Source organism: Lampetra planeri, chromosome 27 (genome assembly GCF_965212315.1).
Source record: "Lampetra planeri chromosome 27, kcLamPlan1.2.h2, whole genome shotgun sequence".
In the NCBI taxonomy this organism is placed as follows: Eukaryota; Metazoa; Chordata; class Hyperoartia; order Petromyzontiformes; family Petromyzontidae; genus Lampetra; species Lampetra planeri.
Genome location: NC_136133.1, coordinates 11130038 through 11156280, shown reverse-complemented (window position 1 = coordinate 11156280; position 26243 = coordinate 11130038). Strand labels below are relative to the sequence as shown.

The following is a 26243-nucleotide window of genomic DNA, read 5'->3' as shown; positions in this document are numbered from 1 at the left end:
GAGGCGCTGGAAGCGACGGCCATCTTGTTTAGTTCACAGATCGCAGGGGGAGCGGGCGGCCATCTTGTCGGACAGACGGACACATTATCGGACAGACGGATGGACGGACGGACACATTAATCTATTGGTGGTCTGGTCCACTTCGTTCCTTCCAGTATAAGTGTCCACATGATGATACGCCACTTTGTTGAGCTATCATTTGTTAATAGGTAAGGACTGCATATTCTTGGGTCTGTCGGTAAAGCCACGTAGATAGGTTTACCAGGGTTGGTTCATCAGCATTCAGTCCTTGTTGGACCAAATCTTGAATGATTGCAATGGTGTCAGGCACAAGAACTTTGGTGAAAAGAGAGACCACATCGAAACTAACAAGCAAATCGCCTGGAGATAGTGAGATGTCTTTAATTAGAGAAACCAAATGAGCTGAATTAAGTACACGCTGTGGGCTCACGCGATATTGATTTATCCAAGACGAAGGTACTCTGCAAACCCACTGGCTATCATCACAGATTTGTTCATGAAGCCATCCAGATATATAAACACAGACACAACTTCAACCGAGAAGATAGGTACAAATTGAGCAACCATTGGAAGGACGTGATTAACCAGGTAAAGTATTAACTTGCTATGTTTCCATCCTTTCTACCGATGTTAACTGACTCTGAGTTGCATTACTAGGTTGGATGTCTTTGTATTGACAGGCTGGGTGTCCACTGCCCCAGCATCTGTGGTTGGACCATCTCTAGCTCCACCCACCGACCTTGATGCACCCATCTCAGGCCTATATAAGACCGTGTCTCATCAGATTTCTCTCTCTCTCACCTGAAGACGATTGCTTGTGTTGCGATCAAACAGTCGTGATCTATTATATTTTTATTAGAGCATGTTTTCATGTTTTGCCACAAGTTAGTGTGGTTAATGCAGACTTGATGCCTTGCAAAAGGGATCTATTTGGTGTTCGAACATCTTAACACCTGTTTTATTGTCAGAAAGGATACAGTCTATTCTTTCTAGATTTGAAGCTTTGGTGACTGCAATGATTCATATTCTTAGGTTTTTTCCATCAAAGGTTTGTCACGAAACCATACAAATATATACAAACACAGACATAATTTCAACCGTGATGATGGTTACAAACTGAGTAATCATTGGAAAGATGTGATTAACCATGAAAAAAAGATTTAACTACACTTATTTGGACCATCTTATTTGACAGACAACTATTACAGGTTACTGATAGACAGCCAGTTTTGTTTTACCAGGTTTAGCTTCTTTTTTCACACACTGGTTTCCTGCAATAAGTTTTACCCACCAAACAACATAGCAGGAGGCTGTTTTTTTCCTGACCTGCTTTTGTGCTTTTACCATCTACATGGCAGAGGCTCGGTCTCATTTGCAGCATTTTGTTATGTAGGCTAGGCGTAGTCACAAACCGCACCTCTCCATAATAAAGGCTCAGTCATTTGTTATGTAGTCTATTCATAGTCTCAAGCCGCACCTTACCATAATAATGAAAAGTGAGCCGATCCTGGCCACCCCCCTCAACCATTATATATACGGAGTGGTATCTCTTGTAATCTCTCATTTACTTGATACAGCTGTCGGGCTGTGACGGTTCCACCTGAAGACGGAAGCTTGTGTTGCCTCCGAAACGTCGTGATTTTTTTTACTTTTATTAATTAAAATTTTTTACCTACGTGACTTTACCGAAAAAACCCAAGAATATAAAGCCTATTCTTATTTTAACCTCACTCGGTTGAGTGCTGTAGTTGAGTGGGCTTGAGGGGGAACACCACGCCTCGACTGGCAGCAGGGTCACTGTCTCTCTCGGGTTCTCGTCTCGCTATACTCGACCACTCAAACTCACCCACTCGAGCATTTACACCACTCACCTACCCACTCATCAACCCACCCAATCACTCACCAACTCAACTCACCTACCTACTCATCAACCCACCCAATCACTCACCAACTCAACTCACTCACGAACTCACTCACTCACTCACCCATCCATCCACTCACTCTTGCGACCTCGCCAGTTGTCCCACTGGTCACGTAAATCCACCGGAACACTGGGCGAGGGAGACGCCACTTCAACAACAACCGCCACGCCGGGTGCTCTGTGCCACGCCGGGTGCTCTGTGCACCCGCCGGCATGGCACGAGCGCTGTTGTCTCCCTACCCAACATGGCGACACGGGGGTCACACGCCCCCCCCCCCAGCCGACCCCGTCCTGCAGCTCGCATGGCGGGCAGCAGCAGCAGGCGGCGAGGAGGAGGAGGCGGCGGCGAGGAGGAGGAGGAGTTGGGAGTCGTGGCGGCCATGGCGGGCAGCGCGGTGAAGGGGATCTTCCGGCAGGCGCTGAGAACCTTCAGCAAACCCTCGGGGGGGGCGGCGGCGGCCCGGGGCTCGGACCCCGCGGCCTTCGCCGAGAACCTCGCGGCCCTGCGCGCCCTCCTGGACGCGGTGCGGCCCGAGGACGTGAACGTGGCGCCCGGGAAGGGAGGAGACGGAGTCGATGAGGATGAGGACGACGGCGGCGGGTACTCGATGTCCGGGGGGTTCGGGCCACCCCCCGTGAGCTACATGGAGATCGCCGAGGGGGTCCACTTCTCCATGGGGATCTTCGTGCTGCGGGCGGGGGCCTCGATCCCGCTGCACGACCACCCGGGCATGCACGGCCTGCTCAAGGTCCTCTACGGGGAGCTGCGGCTCAGCGAGTGGGACCGGGGGCCCCGTCGGGAGCCCGCGGGGAGCCGCGCCGCCGCGGACCCCGCGCCACCCGAGTTCAAGGTGACGACCGCGCGGGGCGCGGGGGGAAGACAAAGGGGGCCCCGCCGGCCCCCCGCGGGGCGGCTCGCAGAGGGGGCCCGCGGGCAGTGCTGGAGGCTGTGGATGGGGTCCTCCCGGGGTCCTCCCGGGGTCCTCGAGTTGAGGGGTTGAGCGGCAGTGGGGAGGGGATCACAGGGCGGGGTGAGGGAGGGAGGTGAGTGGTGAGGGAGGTGAGTGGTGAGGGAGGTGAGTAGGGAGGGAGGTGAGTGGTGGGGGAGGGAGGTGAGTGGTGAGGGAGGTGAGTGGTGAGGGAGGTGAGTGGTGAGGGAGGGAGGTGAGTGGTGAGGGAGGTGAGTGGTGGGGGAGGGAGGTGAGTGGTGAGTGGTGAGGGAGGTGAGTGGTGAGGGAGGTGAGTGGTGAGGGAGGGAGGTGAGTGGTGAGGGAGGGAGGTGAGTGGTGAGGGAGGGAGGTGAGTGGTGAGGGAGGGAGGTGAGTGGTGAGGGAGGTGAGTGGTGAGGGAGGTGAGTGGTGAGGGAGGTGAGTGGTGAGTGAGGGAGGTGAGTGGTGAGGGAGGTGAGTGAGTGGGTGAGGGAGGGAGGTGAGTGGTGAGGGAGGGAGGTGAGTGGTGAGGGAGGTGAGTGGTGAGGGAGGTGAGTGGTGAGGGAGGGAGGTGAGTGGTGAGGGAGGGAGGTGAGTGGTGAGGGAGGGAGGTGAGTGGTGAGGGAGGTGAGTGGTGAGGGAGGTGAGTGGTGAGGGAGGTGAGTGGTGAGGGAGGTGAGTGGTGAGTGAGGGAGGTGAGTGGTGAGGGAGGGAGGGAGGTGAGTGAGTGGGTGAGGGAGGGAGGTGAGTGGTGAGGGAGGGAGGTGAGTGGTGAGGGAGGTGAGTGGTGAGGGAGGTGAGTGGTGAGGGAGGTGAGTGGTGAGGGAGGGAGGTGAGTGGTGAGGGAGGGAGGTGAGTGGTGAGGGAGGGAGGTGAGTGGTGAGGGAGGTGAGTGTTGAGGGAGGTGAGTGGTGAGGGAGGGAGGTGAGTGGTGAGGGAGGGAGGTGAGTGGTGAGGGAGGTGAGCGGGAGAGGGAGGTGAGCGGGAGGTGAGTGGTGAGGGAGGTGAGTGGTGAGGGAGGTGAGTGGTGAGGGAGGTGAGTGGTGAGCGAGGTGAGTGGTGAGGGAGGTGAGTGGTGAGGGAGGTGAGTGGTGAGGGAGGGAGGTGAGTGGTGAGGGAGGTGAGTGGGGAGGGAGGTGAGTGGTGAGGGAGGTGAGTGGTGAGGGAGGGAGGTGAGTGGTGAGGGAGGGAGGTGAGTGGTGAGGGAGGTGAGTGGTGAGGGAGGGAGGTGAGTGGTGAGGGAGGTGAGTGGTGAGGGAGGGAGGTGAGTGGTGAGGGAGGTGAGTGGTGAGGGAGGGAGGTGAGTGGTGAGGGAGGGAGGTGAGTGGTGAGGAAGGTGAGTGGTGAGGGAGGGAGGTGAGTGGTGAGGGAGGTGAGTGGTGAGGGAGGTGAGCGGGAGAGGGAGGTGAGTGGTGGGGGAGGGAGGTGAGTGGTGAGTGGTGAGGGAGGTGAGTGGTGAGGGAGGTGAGTGGTGAGGGAGGGAGGTGAGTGGTGAGGGAGGTGAGTGGTGGGGGAGGGAGGTGAGTGGTGAGTGGTGAAGGAGGTGAGTGGTGAGGGAGGTGAGTGGTGAGGGAGGGAGGTGAGTGGTGAGGGAGGGAGGTGAGTGGTGAGGGAGGGAGGTGAGTGGTGAGGGAGGGAGGTGAGTGGTGAGGGAGGGAGGTGAGTGGTGAGGGAGGTGAGTGGTGAGGGAGGTGAGTGGTGAGTGAGGGAGGTGAGTGGTGAGGGAGGTGAGTGAGTGGGTGAGGGAGGGAGGTGAGTGGTGAGGGAGGGAGGTGAGTGGTGAGGGAGGTGAGTGGTGAGAGGGAGGTGAGGGAGGGAGGTGAGTGGTGAGGGAGGGAGGTGAGTGGTGAGGGAGGGAGTGGTGAGGGAGTGGGAGGAGGTGATGGTGAGGGAGGTGAGTGGTGAGTGAGGGAGGGAGTGGTGAGGGAGGGTGAGTGGTGAGTGTGGGAGGTGAGTGGTGATGGTGAGGGAGGTGAGTGGTGAGGAGGTGAGTGGTGAGGGAGGTGAGTGGTGAGGGAGGGAGGTGAGTGTGAGGGAGGGAGGTGAGTGGTGAGGGAGGGAGGTGAGTGGTGAGGGGAGGTGAGTGTGAGGGAGGTGAGTGGTGAGGGAGGGAGGTGAGTGGTGAGGGAGGAGGTGAGTGGTGAGGGAGAGGTGGAGTGGAGTGGGGGTGAGGAGGGAGGTGAGTGGTGAGGGAGGTGAGTGGTGAGTGAGGTGGAGGTGGTGAGAGTGTGAGTGGTGAGGTGAGTGAGGTGAGGAGGTGAGTGGTGAGGGAGGTGAGTGGTGAGGGAGGAGGTGAGTGGTGAGGGAGGTGAGTGGGGAGGAGGTGAGTGGTGAGGGAGGGTGAGTGGTGAGGAGGGAGGTGAGTGGTGAGGGAGGGAGGTGAGGGTGGGGAGGGAGTGGTGGAGGGAGGGAGGTGAGTGGTGAGGGAGGTGAGTGGTGAGGGAGGGAGGTGAGTGGTGAGGGAGGTGAGTGGTGAGGGAGGGAGGTGAGTGGTGAGGGAGGGAGGTGAGTGGTGAGGGAGGTGAGTGGTGAGGGAGGGAGGTGAGTGGTGAGGGAGGGAGGTGAGTGGTGAGGAAGGTGAGTGGTGAGGGAGGGAGGTGAGTGGTGAGGGAGGGAGGTGAGTGGTGAGGGAGGTGAGCGGGAGAGGGAGGTGAGCGGGAGGTGAGTGGTGAGGGAGATGAGTGGTGAGGGAGGTGAGTGGTGATTGAGGTGAGTGGTGAGCGAGGTGAGTGGTGAGGGAGGTGAGTGGTGAGGGAGGTGAGTGGTGAGGGAGGTGAGTGGTGAGGGAGGTGAGTGGTGAGTGAGGGAGGTGAGTGGTGAGGGAGGTGAGTGGTGAGGGAGGGAGGTGAGTGGTGAGGGAGGTGAGTGGTGAGGGAGGGAGGTGAGTGGTGAGGGAGGTGAGTGGTGAGGGAGGGAGGGAGGTGAGTGGTGAGGGAGGTGAGTGGTGAGGGAGGTGAGTGGTGAGGGAGGGAGGTGAGTGGTGAGGGAGGGAGGTGAGTGGTGAGGGAGGTGAGTGGTGAGGGAGGGAGGTGAGTGGTGAGGGAGGTGAGTGGTGAGGGAGGTGAGTGGTGAGGGAGGGAGGTGAGTGGTGAGGGAGGTGAGTGGTGAGGGAGGTGAGTGGTGAGGGAGGTGAGTGGTGAGTGAGGGAGGTGAGTGGTGAGGGAGGGAGGGAGGTGAGTGAGTGGGTGAGGGAGGGAGGTGAGTGGTGAGGGAGGGAGGTGAGTGGTGAGGGAGGTGAGTGGTGAGGGAGGTGAGTGGTGAGGGAGGGAGGTGAGTGGTGAGGGAGGGAGGTGAGTGGTGAGGGAGGTGAGTGGTGAGGGAGGGAGGTGAGTGGTGAGGGAGGTGAGCGGGAGAGGGAGGTGAGCGGGAGGTGAGTGGTGAGGGAGGTGAGTGGTGAGCGAGGTGAGTGGTGAGGGAGGGAGGTGAGTGGTGAGGGAGGGAGGTGAGTGGTGAGGGAGGTGAGTGAGGGAGGTGAGTGGTGAGGGAGGTGAGTGGTGAGGGAGGGAGGTGAGTGGTGAGGGAGGTGGGTGGTGAGGGAGGTGAGTGGTGAGGGAGGTGAGTGGTGAGGGAGGTGAGTGGTGAGGGAGGTGAGTGGTGAGGGAGGGAGGTGAGTGGTGAGGGAGGTGAGTGGTGAGGGAGGTGAGTGGTGAGCGAGGGAGGTGAGTGGTGAGCGAGGGAGGTGAGTGGTGAGGGAGGTGAGTGGTGAGGGAGGTGAGTGGTGAGGGAGGTGAGTGGTGAGGGAGGTGAGTGGTGAGGGAGGTGAGTGGTGAGGGAGGTGAGTGGTGGGGGAGGGAGGTGAGTGGTGAGGGAGGGAGGTGAGTGGTGAGGGAGGGAGGTGAGTGGTGAGGGAGGGAGGTGAGTGGTGAGGGAGGTGAGTGGTGAGGGAGGTGAGTGGTGAGGGAGGTGAGTGGTGAGGGAGGTGAGTGGTGAGTGAGGGAGGTGAGTGGTGAGGGAGGGAGGGAGGTGAGTGAGTGGGTGAGGGAGGGAGGTGAGGGGTGAGGGAGGGAGGTGAGTGGTGAGGGAGGGAGGTGAGTGGTGAGGGAGGTGAGTGGTGAGGGAGGTGAGTGGTGAGGGAGGGAGGTGAGTGGTGAGGGAGGGAGGTGAGTGGTGAGGGAGGGAGGTGAGTGGTGAGGGAGGTGAGTGGTGAGGGAGGGAGGTGAGTGGTGAGGGAGGGAGGTGAGTGGTGAGGGAGGTGAGCAGGAGAGGGAGGTGAGCGGGAGGTGAGTGGTGAGGGAGGTGAGTGGTGAGGGAGGTGAGTGGTGAGGGAGGTGAGTGGTGAGCGAGGTGAGTGGTGAGGGAGGTGAGTGGTGAGGGAGGTGAGTGGTGAGGGAGGGAGGTGAGTGGTGAGGGAGGTGAGTGGGGAGGGAGGTGAGTGGTGAGGGAGGTGAGTGGTGAGGGAGGGAGGTGAGTGGTGAGGGAGGTGAGTGGTGAGGGAGGGAGGTGAGTGGTGAGGGAGGTGAGTGGTGAGGGAGGGAGGTGAGTGGTGAGGGAGGTGAGTGGTGAGGGAGGAGGTGAGTGGTGAGGGAGGGAGGTGAGTGGTGAGGGAGGTGAGTGGTGAGGGAGGTGAGTGGTGAGGGAGGTGAGTGGTGAGGGAGGTGAGTGGTGAGGGAGGTGAGTGGTGAGGGAGGGAGGTGAGTGGTGAGGGAGGGAGGTGAGTGGTGAGGAAGGTGAGTGGTGAGGGAGGGAGGTGAGTGGTGAGGGAGGGAGGTGAGTGGTGAGGGAGGTGAGCGGGAGAGGGAGGTGAGCGGGAGGTGAGTGGTGAGGGGAGGTGAGTGGTGAGGGAGGTGAGTGGTGAGGGAGGTGAGTGGTGAGCGAGGTGAGTGGTGAGGGAGGTGAGTGGTGAGGGAGGTGAGTGGTGAGGGAGGGAGGTGAGTGGTGAGGGAGGTGAGTGGTGAGGGAGGTGAGTGGTGAGTGAGGGAGGTGAGTGGTGAGGGAGGTGAGTGGTGAGGGAGAGAGGTGAGTGGTGAGGGAGGTGAGTGGTGAGGGAGGGAGGTGAGTGGTGAGGGAGGTGAGTGGTGAGGGGGGAGGTGAGTGGTGAGGGAGGGAGGTGAGTGGTGAGGGAGGTGAGTGGTGAGGGAGGGAGGTGAGTGGTGAGGGAGGGAGGTGAGTGGTGAGGGAGGTGAGTGGTGAGGGAGGGAGGTGAGTGGTGAGGGAGGTGAGTGGTGAGGGAGGTGAGTGGTGAGGGAGGTGAGTGGTGAGGGAGGGAGGTGAGTGGTGAGGGAGGTGAGTGGTGAGGGAGGTGAGTGGTGAGGGAGGTGAGTGGTGAGTGAGGGAGGTGAGTGGTGAGGGAGGGAGGTGAGTGAGTGGGTGAGGGAGGGAGGTGAGTGGTGAGGGAGGTGAGTGGTGAGGGAGGTGAGTGGTGAGGGAGGGAGGTGAGTGGTGAGGGAGGTGAGTGGTGAGGGAGGGAGGTGAGTGGTGAGGGAGGTGAGCGGGAGAGGGAGGTGAGCGGGAGGTGAGTGGTGAGGGAGGTGAGTGGTGAGGGAGGTGAGTGGTGAGGGAGGTGAGTGGTGAGCGAGGTGAGTGGTGAGGGAGGGAGGTGAGTGGTGAGGGAGGTGAGTGGTGAGGGAGGTGAGTGAGGGAGGTGAGTGAGGGAGGTGAGTGAGGGAGGTGAGTGGTGAGGGAGGTGAGTGGTGAGGGAGGGAGGGTGAGTGGTGAGGGAGGTGGGTGGTGAGGGAGGTGAGTGGTGAGGGAGGTGAGTGGTGAGGGAGGTGAGTGGTGAGGGAGGGAGGTGAGTGGTGAGGGAGGGAGGTGAGTGGTGAGGGAGGTGAGTGGTGAGGGAGGTGAGTGGTGAGGGAGGTGAGTGGTGAGGGAGGTGAGTGGTGAGTGAGGGAGGTGAGTGGTGAGGGAGGTGAGTGGTGAGGGAGGGAGGTGAGTGGTGAGGGAGGTGAGTGGTGAGGGAGGGAGGTGAGTGGTGAGGGAGGTGAGTGGTGAGGGAGGGAGGTGAGTGGTGAGGGAGGTGAGTGGTGAGGGAGGTGAGTGGTGAGGGAGGGAGGTGAGTGGTGAGGGAGGGAGGTGAGTGGTGAGGGAGGTGAGTGGTGAGGGAGGGAGGTGAGTGGTGAGGGAGGTGAGTGGTGAGGGAGGTGAGTGGTGAGGGAGGGAGGTGAGTGGTGAGGGAGGTGAGTGGTGAGGGAGGTGAGTGGTGAGGGAGGTGAGTGGTGAGTGAGGGAGGTGAGTGGTGAGGGAGGGAGGGAGGTGAGTGAGTGGGTGAGGGAGGGAGGTGAGTGGTGAGGGAGGGAGGTGAGTGGTGAGGGAGGTGAGTGGTGAGGGAGGTGAGTGGTGAGGGAGGTGAGTGGTGAGGGAGGGAGGTGAGTGGTGAGGGAGGGAGTTGAGTGGTGAGGGAGGTGAGTGGTGAGGGAGGTGAGCGGGAGAGGGAGGTGAGCGGGAGGTGAGTGGTGAGGGAGGTGAGTGGTGAGCGAGGTGAGTGGTGAGGGAGGGAGGTGAGTGGTGAGGGAGGGAGGTGAGTGGTGAGGGAGGTGAGTGAGGGAGGTGAGTGGTGAGGGAGGTGAGTGGTGAGGGAGGGAGGTGAGTGGTGAGGGAGGTGGGTGGTGAGGGAGGTGAGTGGTGAGGGAGGTGAGTGGTGAGGGAGGTGAGTGGTGAGGGAGGTGAGTGGTGAGGGAGGGAGGTGAGTGGTGAGGGAGGTGAGTGGTGAGGGAGGTGAGTGGTGAGCGAGGGAGGTGAGTGGTGAGGGAGGTGAGTGGTGAGGGAGGTGAGTGGTGAGGGAGGTGAGTGGTGAGGGAGGTGAGTGGTGAGGGAGGTGAGTGGTGAGGGAGGTGAGTGGTGGGGGAGGGAGGTGAGTGGTGAGTGGTGAGGGAGGGAGGTGAGTGGTGAGGGAGGGAGGTGAGTGGTGAGGGAGGGAGGTGAGTGGTGAGGGAGGTGAGTGGTGAGGGAGGTGAGTGGTGAGGGAGGTGAGTGGTGAGGGAGGTGAGTGGTGAGTGAGGGAGGTGAGTGGTGAGGGAGGGAGGGAGGTGAGTGAGTGGGTGAGGGAGGGAGGTGAGGGGTGAGGGAGGGAGGTGAGTGGTGAGGGAGGGAGGTGAGTGGTGAGGGAGGTGAGTGGTGAGGGAGGTGAGTGGTGAGGGAGGGAGGTGAGTGGTGAGGGAGGGAGGTGAGTGGTGAGGGAGGGAGGTGAGTGGTGAGGGAGGTGAGTGGTGAGGGAGGGAGGTGAGTGGTGAGGGAGGGAGGTGAGTGGTGAGGGAGGTGAGCAGGAGAGGGAGGTGAGCGGGAGGTGAGTGGTGAGGGAGGTGAGTGGTGAGGGAGGTGAGTGGTGAGGGAGGTGAGTGGTGAGCGAGGTGAGTGGTGAGGGAGGTGAGTGGTGAGGGAGGTGAGTGGTGAGGGAGGGAGGTGAGTGGTGAGGGAGGTGAGTGGGGAGGGAGGTGAGTGGTGAGGGAGGTGAGTGGTGAGGGAGGGAGGTGAGTGGTGAGGGAGGTGAGTGGTGAGGGAGGGAGGTGAGTGGTGAGGGAGGTGAGTGGTGAGGGAGGGAGGTGAGTGGTGAGGGAGGTGAGTGGTGAGGGAGGGAGGTGAGTGGTGAGGGAGGGAGGTGAGTGGTGAGGGAGGTGAGTGGTGAGGGAGGTGAGTGGTGAGGGAGGTGAGTGGTGAGGGAGGTGAGTGGTGAGGGAGGGAGGTGAGTGGTGAGGGAGGGAGGTGAGTGGTGAGGAAGGTGAGTGGTGAGGGAGGGAGGTGAGTGGTGAGGGAGGGAGGTGAGTGGTGAGGGAGGTGAGCGGGAGAGGGAGGTGAGCGGGAGGTGAGTGGTGAGGGAGGTGAGTGGTGAGGGAGGTGAGTGGTGAGGGAGGTGAGTGGTGAGCGAGGTGAGTGGTGAGGGAGGTGAGTGGTGAGGGAGGTGAGTGGTGAGGGAGGGAGGTGAGTGGTGAGGGAGGTGAGTGGTGAGGGAGGTGAGTGGTGAGTGAGGGAGGTGAGTGGTGAGGGAGGTGAGTGGTGAGGGAGAGAGGTGAGTGGTGAGGGAGGTGAGTGGTGAGGGAGGGAGGTGAGTGGTGAGGGAGGGAGGTGAGTGGTGAGGGAGGGAGGTGAGTGGTGAGGGAGGTGAGTGGTGAGGGAGGGAGGTGAGTGGTGAGGGAGGGAGGTGAGTGGTGAGGGAGGTGAGTGGTGAGGGAGGTGAGTGGTGAGGGAGGTGAGTGGTGAGGGAGGTGAGTGGTGAGGGAGGGAGGTGAGTGGTGAGGGAGGTGAGTGGTGAGGGAGGTGAGTGGTGAGGGAGGTGAGTGGTGAGTGAGGGAGGTGAGTGGTGAGGGAGGGAGGTGAGTGAGTGGGTGAGGGAGGGAGGTGAGTGGTGAGGGAGGTGAGTGGTGAGGGAGGTGAGTGGTGAGGGAGGGAGGTGAGTGGTGAGGGAGGTGAGTGGTGAGGGAGGGAGGTGAGTGGTGAGGGAGGTGAGCGGGAGAGGGAGGTGAGCGGGAGGTGAGTGGTGAGGGAGGTGAGTGGTGAGGGAGGTGAGTGGTGAGGGAGGTGAGTGGTGAGCGAGGTGAGTGGTGAGGGAGGGAGGTGAGTGGTGAGGGAGGTGAGTGGTGAGGGAGGTGAGTGAGGGAGGTGAGTGAGGGAGGTGAGTGGTGAGGGAGGTGAGTGGTGAGGGAGGGAGGTGAGTGGTGAGGGAGGTGGGTGGTGAGGGAGGTGAGTGGTGAGGGAGGTGAGTGGTGAGGGAGGTGAGTGGTGAGGGAGGGAGGTGAGTGGTGAGGGAGGGAGTTGAGTGGTGAGGGAGGTGAGTGGTGAGGGAGGTGAGTGGTGAGGGAGGGAGGTGAGTGGTGAGGGAGGTGAGTGGTGAGGGAGGGAGGTGAGTGGTGAGGGAGGGAGGTGAGTGGTGAGGGAGGTGAGTGGTGAGGGAGGTGAGTGGTGAGGGAGGTGAGTGGTGAGTGAGGGAGGTGAGTGGTGAGGGAGGGACGGAGGGAGGTGAGTGAGTGGGTGAGGGAGGGAGGTGAGTGGTGAGGGAGGGAGGTGAGTGGTGAGGGAGGTGAGTGGTGAGGGAGGTGAGTGGTGAGTGAGGGAGGTGAGTGGTGAGTGAGGGAGGTGAGTGGTGAGGGAGGGAGGTGAGTGGTGAGGGAGGTGAGTGGTGAGGGAGGTGAGTGGTGAGGGAGGGAGGTGAGTGGTGAGGGAGGGAGGTGAGTGGTGAGGGAGGCGAGTGGTGAGGGAGGTGAGTGGTGAGTGAGGGAGGTGAGTGGTGAGGGAGGGAGGTGAGTGGTGAGGGAGGTGAGTGGTGAGGGAGGGAGGTGAGTGGTGAGGGAGGGAGGTGAGTGGTGAGGGAGGTGAGTGGTGAGTGGTGAGGGAGGTGAGTGGTGAGGGAGGTGAGTGGTGAGGGAGGGAGGTGAGTGGTGAGGGAGGGAGGTGAGTGGTGAGGGAGGTGAGTGGTGAGGGAGGGAGGTGAGTGGTGAGGGAGGTGAGTAGGGAGGGAGGTGAGTGGTGAGGGGTGAGGGAGGGAGGTGAGTGGTGAGGGAGGTGAGTGGTGAGGGAGGGAGGTGAGTGAGTGGGTGAGGGAGGGAGGTGAGTGAGTGGGTGAGGGAGGGAGGTGAGTGGTGAGGGAGGGAGGAGAGTGGTGAGGGAGGTGAGTGGTGAGGGAGGTGAGTGGTGAGGGAGGGAGGTGAGTGGTGAGCGAGGGAGGTGAGTGGTGAGGGAGGGAGGTGAGGGGTGAGGGAGGTGAGTGGTGGGGGAGGTGAGTGGTGAGGGAGGTGAGTGGTGAGTGAGTGAGGGAGGGGAGTGAGTGGGTGAGGGAGGGAGGGAGGTGAGTGAGTGGGTGAGGGAGGTGAGTGGTGAGGGAGGTGAGTGGTGAGGGAGGGAGGTGAGTGGTGAGGGAGGTGAGTGGTGAGGGAGGGAGGTGAATGGGTGAGCGAAGTTGGTGGGAGGTGAGTGGGTGAGGGAGGTGAGTGGGTGAGTTGGGGAGGGAGGGAGGTGAGTGTGTAAGTGAGCCACGGGACGATTCGTGGTAGGTACCCGGCATGCTGCCTGAGAATGATGGAGCCCCAGAGTTTTGAGACGCAGACTCGCACAGAGACCCATAAGCGCGTGATCGGTGTCTTGGTCAACGGTGACTTTCATTCAAATCCGCGCTGTGTAACCCGGTGAGAATTCGAGAAACCAGGACAGGAGTCGCATTCGCAAGGGTGACCCGGGCCACCACGATGACAACAGAAAACAAACAAAGTGCAGCATTGAAGCTAATGGCAATGGGTGACATCCTCTGTGCGGTGCTGTGACTCGTTGAGACTTCACATTTCGCGCTGTGCCCCCCCCCCTCCACAGCCGCCGCTGCGCGCATGGCAGCGGCCCCTCGTGCGAGCGTCGCGCTACCGCGGGCAGCAGCGCCTCTCCGCGCTGGCGCCCTGCCGCCTGCTCACGCCACACCGTGGCAACCTGCACCGCGTGGACGCCGTCGGTGGCCCGGCCGCCTTCCTCGACATCCTGGCGCCCCCCTACTCCCCGGACACGGGCCGCGACTGCCACTACTACCGCCCGCTCGTGCCGGCCACTGCCACGCCGGGGCGCGGCCTCCTCCCCCCGCAGTCCACCGCGCCGCTCCACCACCGTGATGATGGCAGCAACGACGACGACCATGGTGGTGGTGGTGATGAGGATGATGTAGGGGAGTCCTGCTGGTTGCTGGAGATTCCGCAGCCAGCTGAGTTTTGGTGCGGGTCGCAGGATTATCCGGGCCCGTCGGTCATCTAGGCTCACCGAGGATCACTTGCCGAGGATCGGCAGTGAGAGGACTCTGTGAGATGGCGACGATGGTGATAATGAGTTAAGGTTAGATGTAGTGATTTTTCAGTTGCCATTGGCCGAGTGAAGAATCGACAGTGAAGTTAATCTGCAAGGTAAAGGAATCAATAGTTATCACTGTGTGTACTACAGTGTTCTGCGTAGAAATAGGGCCCACGTCTAACAAAGAGGGTCCGTGCCTATAAACATCCGGCAGATCACCAGCATTGGTTCAAGCGAGCCTGGCTCTGCTGATGAGACACTGCATGTCGAAACCGGTCCAGTCTGCTTGAACTGAATCAATGCTTCCAAATTGTAATACACTTGCAGAATGTCGTATAGAATCTACAGATCTATAACTAAACACACATGAATCAGAATAATCAAGTGTGACAAATATATTTTGAATTAACCCGAAACCATTTCCTTATCATTATTGCCCTTGTAATTAATTAGCACTTATTTATATCTCTGTAAATGTACATAAATTAGTGTGCGAGGTGTGGGGAGTGGTGGGACTGGTTTGCACACTGCACTATGAACCCGGTGACCAGAGTTTAATTCCCGCTCATGACGAATGAGTGGCAAATATTTTAACCAGTCCTGGGCCTCCCCTAGGTCAACTCGTCATTAAATGAGTACCTGGTGCGGTGTATAAACAACACCACTGAGAAGACAAAGGCAGCCGGGACACCCACCTCCTCGTGTGCCATGCTGGCCTTAATGGGTGCTCTCCTAACAGCACTTGCCCCAACAGCGAGTTAAATACTTTGGGGGTCTTTGATAAGTGTGAGTATGGCTGTGTACACTATTTAACATCTGTGACCAAATAGTTCCAGACGCTTTACATGGCTGTACCAGAGGAATTTCCATCAGGTACAGATACAATGGGAGGCTGATCGATGCCCAGGTGTAATCAACAATGTAATGTATGCTGATGAACTGGTAATTGCGATTGACTTGTTGGAGTTGGACGCTCTGCTGCTGAACCTGGAGCGTGCTACTAAAAGGTGGGGGGCATTGCCATCAGCCCAACAAAGCACCTTCCTGGGTATTTTGTTTCGTCAAACACTCCACCTACTCCACTCCCCATGATGGGGCAGTTGTGGAAACGTTTTCATACACAGTGTGCTTATGACTAATTCTGGTTTTGCAGCAGAGATCTTGCTACACATCCGTTGAGCGACATTCTCTTTTCATCAGCTGTGTAACACTGTGTGGAATCAACCTGGTCTATCACTCCACACTTAGCTGTAGGTCTTCTCAGACAGTTATGCCCTCCCCTCTCTATGGTTGCAAAACATGGATCCCTTTGAATGAACATCTGTGCCGGTTATAAACATTCAGGCTGACCTGCTTATGATCTATCCTGGGTTTAAGCACACTGGATTGTGCGAGTTCACAGATCCTTGAAAGATCTGGACAGTCCCGTCAGTGAGCTCCTCCGGCAGGCAAGGCTGCCTTGGCTGGGTCACGTAGCCTCCATGCCCAGCCACCACATGCCCAAATAGCTTGTTTGGCCAGATGAGGGGGCTGATGCGGTACTGGAGGATATACAGTTGAATGGATTTGCCGATGACTGGTACCAGTAGTCTCAAGATCAGCCTCTGTGGAGCAGGTTCCTGAATGACGCTACTGGGGAGTTGGAAGCAGTCGCCCTCCAAGAACAGTGGAGGACAGACAAGCAACGCTCACAACGAGTGACACGCCAGGCGGATAAAACTCAGCAAGTTGGCGCAGTAGGGCACACCTGCCAGTCATCTGTCAACCCATGGCACCCAGGACTGTCTGGAGACCTACCACCGAGCCCTCAATACTTTGGTAGCCTCAAGGTACACCTAGCCTGGCACAACCGCTATGGTGATGTCACTGCTACTTGGTGGGGAATGGCGACTGCTGCTACGGTTCTCTGCTAGCCAAACACTCGCACATCAGCGTGACCTTGCCGGGGAAGGTGATGTGCGTGGCGACTGGATGCCCAAACTTGCGCCAAGCGGACGGCCGCGTCCCCCATGTCTCGTCGAGCTCCCAACACGCACAAAGAAACGTCGGACATTGGTTGGAGGTTCATGGTGGCCGTGACCAGAGACACGTTTGATGCCGACCGCGACCACAATAAAATCTGGAGAGAACTCGATGAGTGTCACAGTGTTTATTCTGGTGCGGTGACGGCGTGATGGCAAGGGGGGGGGGACCGCCCCATGATGGTTGATGTGTGGCTGTGCGGTAATTTTGGGGTGTTGCGTGGTTGCCACAGTGACAACGGTATGTGGGTGTTGTGTGGTTGTCATGGAGACATCGAGGTGATGTGCGATTATTATGGTGACAACAGGGTGTGTGCACTTTGTCTGGTCACAGTGACATCTCGGTGTTGTGCACGTGCCACGGTGACAGGGTGTTGCATGGTTATCACAGACACAGTGGGTCGTGTGTGGGTGTTGCTTGGTTGCCATGGTGTATGAGCGTGGTTGTCATGAAGGGGTCAGGGTGCCATCTTCTCCTCTTCCTCCTCCTCGCCTTGTGGTTGCGGTGCTGGCTGCGGTGCTTGTTGCGGTGCTTGTTGCGGTGCTTGTTGCGGTGCTTGTTGCGGTGCTTGTTGTGGTTGTTTTTGTTTGAGCGAGGCGACCTCCGCCTCAAGCTGCAGCACCGCTCGCTCAATCTCATAATTCTTGCTCACCAGGGTCGCCCACCTGCACCACCACAACACCATCAGCAGCAATCACCATCAGTAACCACTACAACCACCATCAGTAACCACCATCATCAGCAACAACCACCACAACCAATAGCGGAGCCAGGATTTTCAGGTAGGGGGGACAACCCCTCCAGCAATGAAAAATGATAGAGGAGTTGTTAGTAAGGACTTGTCCCTTGCTTTTTATTCGACGCGTGTGCGGCGATGGCGCAGCCATCGATCGAGGGTCGAATTCGAACCGCGGGGTGTGATCGGCATCGCGCTCGCTGAAGGTGAATGCCTTCAGTAAAGTCGTGCCCTGTATACGCAACTGCGCACAATTCTGAGTCACTTATAACTGCTTTGCCGTTACTTATTGCCAATTATGGACTCGACTACTGTCCTATCATCTCATAGAGTCCCTGGCACGTAATATGCTACACAGTGACAGTGGGGGTCGCAAAATGCCGATTTATTACTAATAAACCCCAATGATCCGATCGAAATCTATAATTTCGATCGGATCATTGGGGGGGCAACGTGCCACCCCACCTCCCCCCAACTGGCTCCGCCAGTGACCACATGAACTGTCGGCAACAACAATAAACCACTTAGCACGAACCACTAGAAGCCACGGCACAACCACCTCAAGAACAACCACCAGATGTGTGAGGTGTGGGTAAGGATGGCTTTTGGTGTGGGTGTGGTGAGGGTATGGCGAGTTGTGGTGAGGGTGTGGTGATGGGCAAGTTGTACTGTGTCTCCATCCTCCGTAGCTCCACCCCGGTGCTCAGCTGCTCGCTCTTGCGTTGCCAGTTTATGTCCTGGATGTCCTTCCTGCTCACACACATGGGTTCATGAACACACAGTCAAAGATCCCCCGTGTAGCCTACACTGACTGTTGGGGCAAGTGCTGTTCACGAGTACCTATCAAGGACACGGCACACAAAGGGATGGGTGACCAGCACCACGCTCGGCCACCTTTGTCTCCCCAGTGGAAATGTTTACACATCGCACCAGGTACTCATCTGAGGCCAAGTCAATTTAGGGAAGGCCCAGGACCGATTCAGATAATCGAGAGTGAGTGAGAATCGAACTCGGGTCGTCGGGTTCATAGCGCAGCGCACTACCTGCTGCAGCACTATCCGCTACCTACACACACAGGTGTAAACACACGCGATGTAAATATGTTACCCTAACTACTGACCTCAGTTTCTGCAGCTCCTTCTGTGCTTGCTCAGCCATTTGAGACAGAAACCTAAAACACACCAGACACCCCAGCATGTACCACACACTGCACACCCAAGTCACATCCCAGTCACACCCTTTGTACACATACCAGACCGTGTACACACACCACACACCTCGTTCTGTACTGCACGTGCGTACTACGCGAGTGCTGCGTATACTGCATGAGTGTGCTACACGTTGGGGCCGTGTGTACTGCGTACTGCATTTATATACTGTGTATCTTATGTGTGTACTTAGTAATGCGTGTGTGTATACTGCGTGCATGTCCAGTTTATATACTGCATGCGTACTGTGTGCGTACTGTGTGCGCACTATGCGTTGGTGCCGTGTGCGTACTGCGTGCATACTGTGTATGTGTACTGCACACATATTGCGTGTGCGCGCCACGTGTTGGTGCCATGCTTACTGTGTATGTGTACTGCAGTCATACTGTGTAATTAATACGAACTGCGTGTCCCGTATACTGTGTACATGCACTGAGCGTACTGCGTGTGTCCCGTATACTGTGTACGTGCACTGTGAGCGTACTGCGTGTGTCCCGTATACTGTGTACATGCACTGTGAGCGTACTGCGTGTGTCCCGTATACTGTGTACGTGCACTGTGAGCGTACTGCGTGTGTCCCGTATACTGTGTACATGCACTGTAAGCGTACTGCGTGTGTCCCGTATACTGTGTACGTGCACTGTGAGCGTACTGCGTGTGTCCCGTATACTGTGTACATGCACTGTGAGCGTACTGCGTGTGTCCCGTATACTGTGTACGTGCACTGTGAGCGTACTGCGTGTGTCCCGTATACTGTGTACATGCACTGAGCGTACTGCGTGTGTCCCGTATACTGTGTACGTGCACTGTGAACGTACTGCGTGTGTCCCGTATACTGTGTACATGCACTGTGAGCGTACTGCGTGTATCCCGTATACTGTGTACGTGCACTGTGAGCGTACTGCGTGTCCCGTATACTGTGTACATGCACTGTGAGCGTACTGCGTGTATCCCGTATACTGTGTACGTGCACTGTGAGCGTACTGCGTGTCCCGTATACTGTGTACATGCACTGTGAGCGTACTGCGTGTGTCCCGTATACTGTGTACATGCACTGTGAGCGTACTGCGTGTCCCGTATACTGTGTACATGCACTGTGAGCGTACTGCGTGTATCCCGTATACTGTGTACATGCACTGTGAGCGTACTGCGTGTCCCGTATACTGTGTACATGCACTGTGAGCGTACTGCGTGTATCCCGTATACTGTGTACGTGCACTGTGAGCGTACTGCGTGTGTCCCGTATACTGTGTACATGCACTGTGAGCGTACTGCGTGTGTCCCGTATACTGTGTACATGCACTGAGCGTACTGCGTGTGTCCCTTATACTGTGTACGTGCACTGTGAGCGTACTGCGTGTGTCCCGTATACTGTGTACGTGCATTGTGAGCGTACTGCGTGTGTCCCGTATACTGTGTACATGCACTGTGAGCGTACTGCGTGTGTCCCGTATACTGTGCACATGCACTGTGAGCGTACTGCGTGTGTCCCGTATACTGTGTACATGCACTGTGAGCGTACTGCGTGTGTCCCGTATACTGTGTACGTGCACTGAGCGTACTGCGTGTGTCCCGTATACTGTGTACGTGCACTGTGAGCGTACTGCGTGTGTCCCGTATACTGTGTACATGCACTGTGAGCGTACTGCGTGTGTCCCGTATACTGTGTACATGCACTGTGAGCGTACTGCGTGTGTCCCGTATACTGTGTACATGCACTGTGAGCGTACTGCGTGTGTCCCGTATACTGTGTACGTGCACTGAGCGTACTGCGTGTGTCCCGTATACTGTGTACGTGCACTGTGAGCGTACTGCGTGTGTCCCGTATACTGTGTACGTGCACTGTGAGCGTACTGCGTGTGTCCCGTATACTGTGTACGTGCACTGTGAGCGTACTTCGTGTGTCCCGTATACTGTGTACGTGCACTGTGAGCGTACTGCGTGTGTCCCGTATACTGTGTACGTGCACTGTGAGCGTACTGCGTGTGTCCCGTATACTGTGTACGTGCACTGTGAGCGTACTGCGTCTGTCCCGTATACTGTGTACGTGCACTGTGAGCGTACTGCGTGTGTCCCGTATACTGTGTACGTGCACTGAGCGTACTGCGTGTGTCCCGTATACTGTGTACGTGCACTGTGAGCGTACTGCGTGTGTCCCGTATACTGTGTACGTGCACTGTGAGTGTACTTCGTGTGTCCCGTATACTGTGTAAGTGCACTGTGAGCGTACTGCGTGTGTCCCGTATACTGTGTAAGTGCACTGTGAGCGTACTGCGTGTGTCCCGTATACTGTGTACGTGCACTGTGAGCGTACTGCGTGTGTCCCGTATACTGTGTACGTGCACTGTGAGCGTACTACGTGTGTCCCGTATACTGTGTACGTGCACTGTGAGCGTACTGCGTGTGTCCCGTATACTGTGTACGTGCACTGAGCGTACTGCGTGTGTCCCGTATACTGTGTACATGCACTGTGAGCGTACTGCGTGTGTCCCGTATACTGTGTATGTGTACTGTGAGCGTACTGCGTGTGTCCTGTATACTGTGTACATGCACTGTGAGCGTACTGCGTGTTTCCCGTATACTGTGTACATGCACTGTGAGCGTACTGCGTGTGTCCCGTATACTGTGTACATGCACTGTGAGCGTACTGCGTGTGTCCCGTATACTGTGTACATGCACTGTGAGCGTACTGCGTGTGTCCCGTATACTGTGTACATGCACTGTGAGCGTACTGCGTGTGCGCGCGCCACGCGTTTGTGCCGTGCGAGCCGAGCAGCGTGAGGTTGAGGATGCGCTCGGCCTGGTGCTCCAGCTGTGCGCACGAGTTGGCGACGCTGTCCTGCCACGCCGACACGTCGTTCCGCTGGCCCGCCAGGGGCTGGGGCAGCTCGTACCTGGAACACGCGGGGGCAAACGGGGACGTGTGGGAAGACACGTGGGGACACGTTGGGATAAGTGGGGACACGCGCAAGGACACGCAGGATATACACGTGCGGGAACACACACAGGGACACGTGGGGGGAAGCGCGGATACATGGGGACACAAAGAGATGGTGGTTACAGTGTTGATGGTGGTGGTGATGAAGGCGATGATGATGATGATAATGATGACGGTCATGATGATGATGGTGGTTATGGTGATGATAATGGTACTGTGATGGTGTTGTTGACGATGGTGGTGTTGATGATGGCGTTGATGATAGCGTTGATGATGGCGTTGATGATGGCGTTTATGAAGTCACCTCTTCATGCTCAGAAGCTCCATGGGTTGTCGGGCAGCCAGACGCTCGAACTCATTACGCATGATCTCCGTCTACTCGCCATCACACACCACAACACACCACCGCTAGTGAGCGTCACTCCTCTGCCCTCTGCTGTTGCTGGAGGGTGACTGCCTTCAAATGTCCAGTACCATCCTTCACGAGCCTCCTCCACAGAGGGCAATCTTGACACTGCTGGTACTAGTCATCGGCAATTCTACTCAGCTCTACATCCTCCAGTACCGCATCAGCCCATCTCTTTTTCTAGCCCGTGCCATGCTCGATTAGTGCCCCTCTATCTGGCCAATCAGAATCCGCTTGGACATGTGGTGGCTGGGCATGTAGGCTACATTACCCAGCCAACGCAACCTCGCCTGCTGGAGGAACTCACTGATGGATGATGTTCAGATCTTTCAAGAATCTGTTAGCTCATTACCCAATTCAGTCCGATTGAAACCAAGATGGACCGTAGACAGGCCAGCCTGAATGTTTCAAAATGGCACAGATGTTCCTTCAACGCATAGAGAACGGGGACAAAGACCCAAAAGCCTTGTATGGCATGACAAGCAGGTGCTTTGTTTCGGTGGGGCTGATGGTAAGGCCAACAGTGGCTCTGGACGTGTGTGAGGGTCTGGTAACCCCTCCGCCTTCAACTAAACGACCAAAGGATCAAACCAAGCTTGTGCATGTGGCCTCAGGGGGGGCGGCACCTTTCACATCTCTTGGCTGAACCTAGTTTAGCGGTGCCAGAAGACTGAACTCCCCTGTCCCCTCCCTTGGGGTTCCTCCAGAAACAGCAGGGAACAACTGCGGGTAGCTACGTGGAATGTTCAAACACATCATATACCATACAACAATCGTCGTTAAGTGGCGGTGACGTTACCACGGTGCCCGGGCCAGGCTAGGTGCACTTTGAGGTCATGTGAAGTATCGAAGGCTCGCTGACAGAAGCACAGCAGGTGCCATAACCACGACAGACATCACGCTGCGCGTACAAGGAAGAAGACACTCAAAAGTGTTTCATGTAGCTGCTGCTCTAAAGTGTTGGAAACAACTGGTGTCTTCTCTCGGGATCACCACAATACAAACAAGTGTGAATGGACCAGGGACGTGCGGTCAGGGGAGGCAGAGCCTCACCTGTCATACTTCAATGAAAATAGTTGTTACTAAAAAAAAAGAATAAATAAAATAAATATGCAGATTTTTCCACTGATCTGTGTCATAAATGTCATTTCTGTACGATTCCAATCATTTTTATAGTCAAAATCGCCAAATTTGCAGAGCTCCGCTGAAAATACAGGAAGAGGCGAGAGGTGAGGCAGCGACGAGCTCAGCCTCCCCTCTGATTGCGCAACCCCTCAGTAACTGGATGGACCGCGCGCAATAAGCGCGTGCCTGTTACTATCTCAGTATGTCACCAATGTAATGTTTGTAGACCCCTTCATTTCATGTCCTCGCCTTCCATACTCCAGGTAACTTATTTCACGTATATGTGTATAAAGATATTTAGGCTCGCTGGTCTCACGGGTTAGTTAGTCTACCACCTTGACAACTGTAGACCAAACCCGGACATGGTTCTCAACCCAGGTCTATCAAAACTGCAGTATCCTGTAATCCAGTCCGACACAATGTAATGCTGTACAACACAAAACAGGTACCAAATCCCATTACAAATCAATTACTGCTGCACGAACAACAATTCCACTTTTCCGGACTGTGTGGATCAAACCCGGGCAGGTGGCTACCCCAATGGTTACAGCCTATACCAATGTTGGCCCAACGTTGGAATGTCGTGGTTTTTTTATGTTTATTTTATTTTTTATTACTGAAAGAACCAAGATTAAGTCTACATTATAGACTGCCAGTACGCTCACCGAGGTTAAGAACCAGGCTACAGTCTACATTATAGACTGCCAGTACACTCACCCAGCTTAATAACCATTGCTACAGTCTACATTATAGACTGATGGTACACTCACCAAACGTAATAACCAGGCTACAGTCTACATTATAGACTGCCAGTACACTCACTCCGATTAAGAACCAGCCGACAGTCTACATTAGTGTTATTTTTATTTTTTATTCACTTTATTATTATTTTTCTATCTACGTGACTTTACCAATAGAACCAAAGAATACGTTCAGGGACGTGCGGTCAGGGGAGGCAGGGGAGGCAGAGCCTCACCTGTCATACTCCAATTAAAATTTCTGTACGATTCCAATCATTTTTATAGTCAAAATCGCCAAATTTACGGAGCTCCACTGCAAATACAGGAAGAGATGAGAGGTGAGGCAGCGACGAGCTCAGCCTCCCCTCTGATTGCGCAACCCCTCAGTAACTGGATGGAGCGCGCGCAATAAGCGCGTGCCTGTTACTATCTCAGTATGTCACCAATGTAATGTTTGTAGACCCCTTCATTTCATGTCCTTGCCTTCCATACTCCAGGTAACTTATTTCATGTATATGTGTATAAAGAAAATTAGGCTCGCTGGTCTCGTCGTGAAACTGCAATGAAAAAGCACCAGGTGAGGCAGCTCTCACATCTGCCTCACTGAGGGGGAAGTGTCTAACACGCCCCCCTCAGTGAGGCCACGCCCCCCTCAGTGAAGACACGCCCCCCTCAGTGTGTGAATCTGGCTCTGACACGAGCCAGTGCCTCCCCAGCCATTGACCTCACTGCACGTCACTGGAATGAACACAGTCGTCCCTCGGTGATCAGTGGCATCGGTTACCCCAAGGATCTGGAATGCCTTACTGGCGGTGTTTATAAGGGAGTGTAAGCCTCACTATTTTCTCATGGCTTTTACTTAAACATTATTGTCTTACATTTTATTTTAGTGTACAATGTTTGATACCCCCTTCAGCGGAGGTGATATTACATTTAAAATGAATACGGTTTCGGTTAATGGTTTTTCGGTGAACATTTCGTCTCCCATAGGACCTCCCATGGTTTCAACTGACGTTAAAATATTGACTCACGGTATGTTTACGTTATGCACCGGCGTCAATTTCGGCCAATCCGAGCACTCGTAAGTGGGGCTGAGGCATGCTCTCAGCCAATAAGCGACACCTATTTATGAGCGTTTAAACTTTTACTGGCTTTGCTTAAATTATGTTTTATTTTTTGGCAGTGGAAACAGCTCTCTTGCAGACTCAGTGATTTTTACTTATTTTTCAACTTATATGTTAATTCGATTACCAGTTATTTCAGTTAACAGTAGTTTTCATGGAACGGATTAAAAACGTTAACAGAGGGACTACTGGAAGTGATTTGTAACATCTTGTTATAATTACTTTATTTGTATCTTTTTAGTATTTGAGATGTTTATTTATTAATTTGCAACACTTGCTGCTGTCGGGTCTGTCTGCTGGCCGAGTCACCCTTGAAAAAGAGCGGTAGAGCTCAATCGGTGATTTACTCTGGTAACTGACTTCTGAGTCTGCTTGGCATTGTGTTGTGTGGTGACCTGAGTGTAGTGTTGTGAGTGTGGTGAGCACGGTGACACACAGTGAGGACTAGCGGTGAGTGCTGAGGTGTGGCGAGGCGAGGTGTGTGCGGTGAGTGCTGAGGTGTGGAGAGGGGTTGGTGGTGAGGTGTGGTCATTGGAGGTATCACCTCGAATGCGCTCAGCTCAGGAGGGGGGAGGCAGCTCAGGTAGTTCTTGGTCGGGCGGTATCGCCGCGTCTCCTCCTCCACGAGCGCAGCGGCCTGCGACAGAACCGCACACACCGCATCAATACTCGCCACACACAACGCACGTCAATACTCACCGAACACCGCACACACACCACGTCCATACCACACACACCACGTCAATACTAACCACACACACCACGCACACCACGTTAATACTCACCACACACCGCACACGCCGCACACATTCCACGTCAATATTCACCACACACACACCACGTCAATACTCACCACACACACCGCACACCACACACACCACGTCAATACTCACCGCACACACCACCTCCATACTCGCCACACACACCGCGTCAATACTCACCACACACACCGCACACACACCACGTCAATACTCACCACACACACACACCACGTCAATACTCACCACACACACCACGTCAATACTCACCGCACACACCACCTCCATACTCGCCACACACACCACGTCAATACTCACCATACACACCGCACACGCACCACATCAATACTCACCACACGAACCGCACCCACATCAATACTCACCACACGCACCGCACACGCACCACATCAATACTCACCATACACACACGACATCAATACTCACCACCCACACACGACATCAATACTCACCACACACACCACATACTCCCCGCGTCAATACTCACCGCACACACCACACACACACCACGGCAATACTCACCACACACACCACACACACACGACATCAATACTCACCACACACACACCACGTCAATACTCGCCACACGCACCGCACACACACCGCACACACACACGACATAAATACTCACCACACACACCGCACAATCACGACATCAATACTCACCACACACACACCACGTCAATACTCGCCACACGCACCGCACACACACACACGACATCAATACTTACCACACACACCACACCGCGTCAAAACTCTCCACCCACACTACACACCGCGTCAATACTCACTGCACACCTCACACCAGACACGTCACACCCCCCCCAACCTCACCGCCTCGCGGACACCCGGCGCGTCGTAGCCCTGGTCGAAGTAGGGCAGCGCGTCCACCACCACCTCCCCCGCCATGACGGAGACACCCGGGAGACACGCGGGGATAACACGGAGAGAGACGGGGACACGCGGAGAGAGACGGGGACACGCGGAGAGAGACGGGGACACGCGGAGAGGCGCGGAGAGAGGTGGGGACACGCGGAGAGACGCGGAGATAACGCGGGGACACGCGGAGACACGCGGGGACACGCGGAGACGAGGAGACGGAGATTCCTGAACACGCGGGAGCGGTTCGCACGCGCGGAGAAGCGGCTCCGGGTTAAAGGTGGCGGCTCCGGCTTCCGGTTCCTGTTTCCCAAGGCGGAACCCCCCTGGACCCACATCAACCGTTGCTATGGGATGGCCCACGGGGGCCCCAGCAACGGTTGCTAGGGGGTAGCCCCACGGGGCCCCAACAACGGTTGCTAAGGGAAGTTTGGAGTCGAAATGAAGGCTGAGTTCGTCGTCTCGACATCTTAAAAAGGCCAGAAACAGTCGGCCCTGACAGCTCCTTTGCCTTGTTTCAGAACGTTTTTATTATTGCATTACTGTTGCATGTATACTGCACGGCAAATCCATGGATTAGTGTATACAGTATCATAATCATTTATTTACACTGGAGGAATCCGATGAGCTATAAAGCCCTTTTTGACAGATGTCCAGTGGCGGCACGGGGTCAGAACGTTACAACAAGAAACAATATAAAACACGATAGGAGTGCAAGTTTTGAAA

The 26243-nt window shown here is 56.4% G+C and overlaps 3 protein-coding genes across 5 annotated transcripts in view; 1 reads left to right on the top strand and 2 right to left on the bottom strand.

Annotated features, from left to right (window-relative positions):
• LOC144728169 (charged multivesicular body protein 7-like) overlaps nt 1-2651 on the bottom strand; it is a 41820-nt gene extending 39169 nt beyond the window's left edge. The window contains exon 1 of one of the 3 annotated variants that reach the window (XR_013587496.1): nt 2007-2651. The gene's annotated coding sequence lies outside the window, so the exon portion shown is untranslated. The remainder of the gene's footprint in view (nt 1-2006) is intronic. The other 2 variants (XM_078607520.1, XM_078607516.1) reach the window with 2 other exon arrangements.
• Nucleotides 233-15695, top strand: ADO (2-aminoethanethiol dioxygenase). The gene is given in 3 exon segments (XM_078607521.1): nt 233-2213; nt 2216-2793; nt 13105-15695. Coding segments are annotated over 3 exon segments (1062 nt in total). The 5' UTR covers nt 233-2155; the 3' UTR covers nt 13531-15695.
• A 2-nt stretch (nt 15696-15697) lies between these two features.
• On the bottom strand, nt 15698-25810 carry BCAS2 (BCAS2 pre-mRNA processing factor). The gene is made up of 7 exons (XM_078607522.1): nt 25473-25810; nt 24407-24499; nt 20772-20842; nt 20262-20423; nt 17442-17492; nt 16991-17071; nt 15698-16250 (listed from the first exon to the last, which is right to left on the bottom strand). Exons 1-7 carry the CDS (start codon nt 25545-25547, stop codon nt 16043-16045), a joined length of 741 nt encoding a protein of 246 aa, XP_078463648.1. The 5' UTR covers nt 25548-25810; the 3' UTR covers nt 15698-16042.
• Nucleotides 25811-26243: the final 433 nt, after the last annotated feature.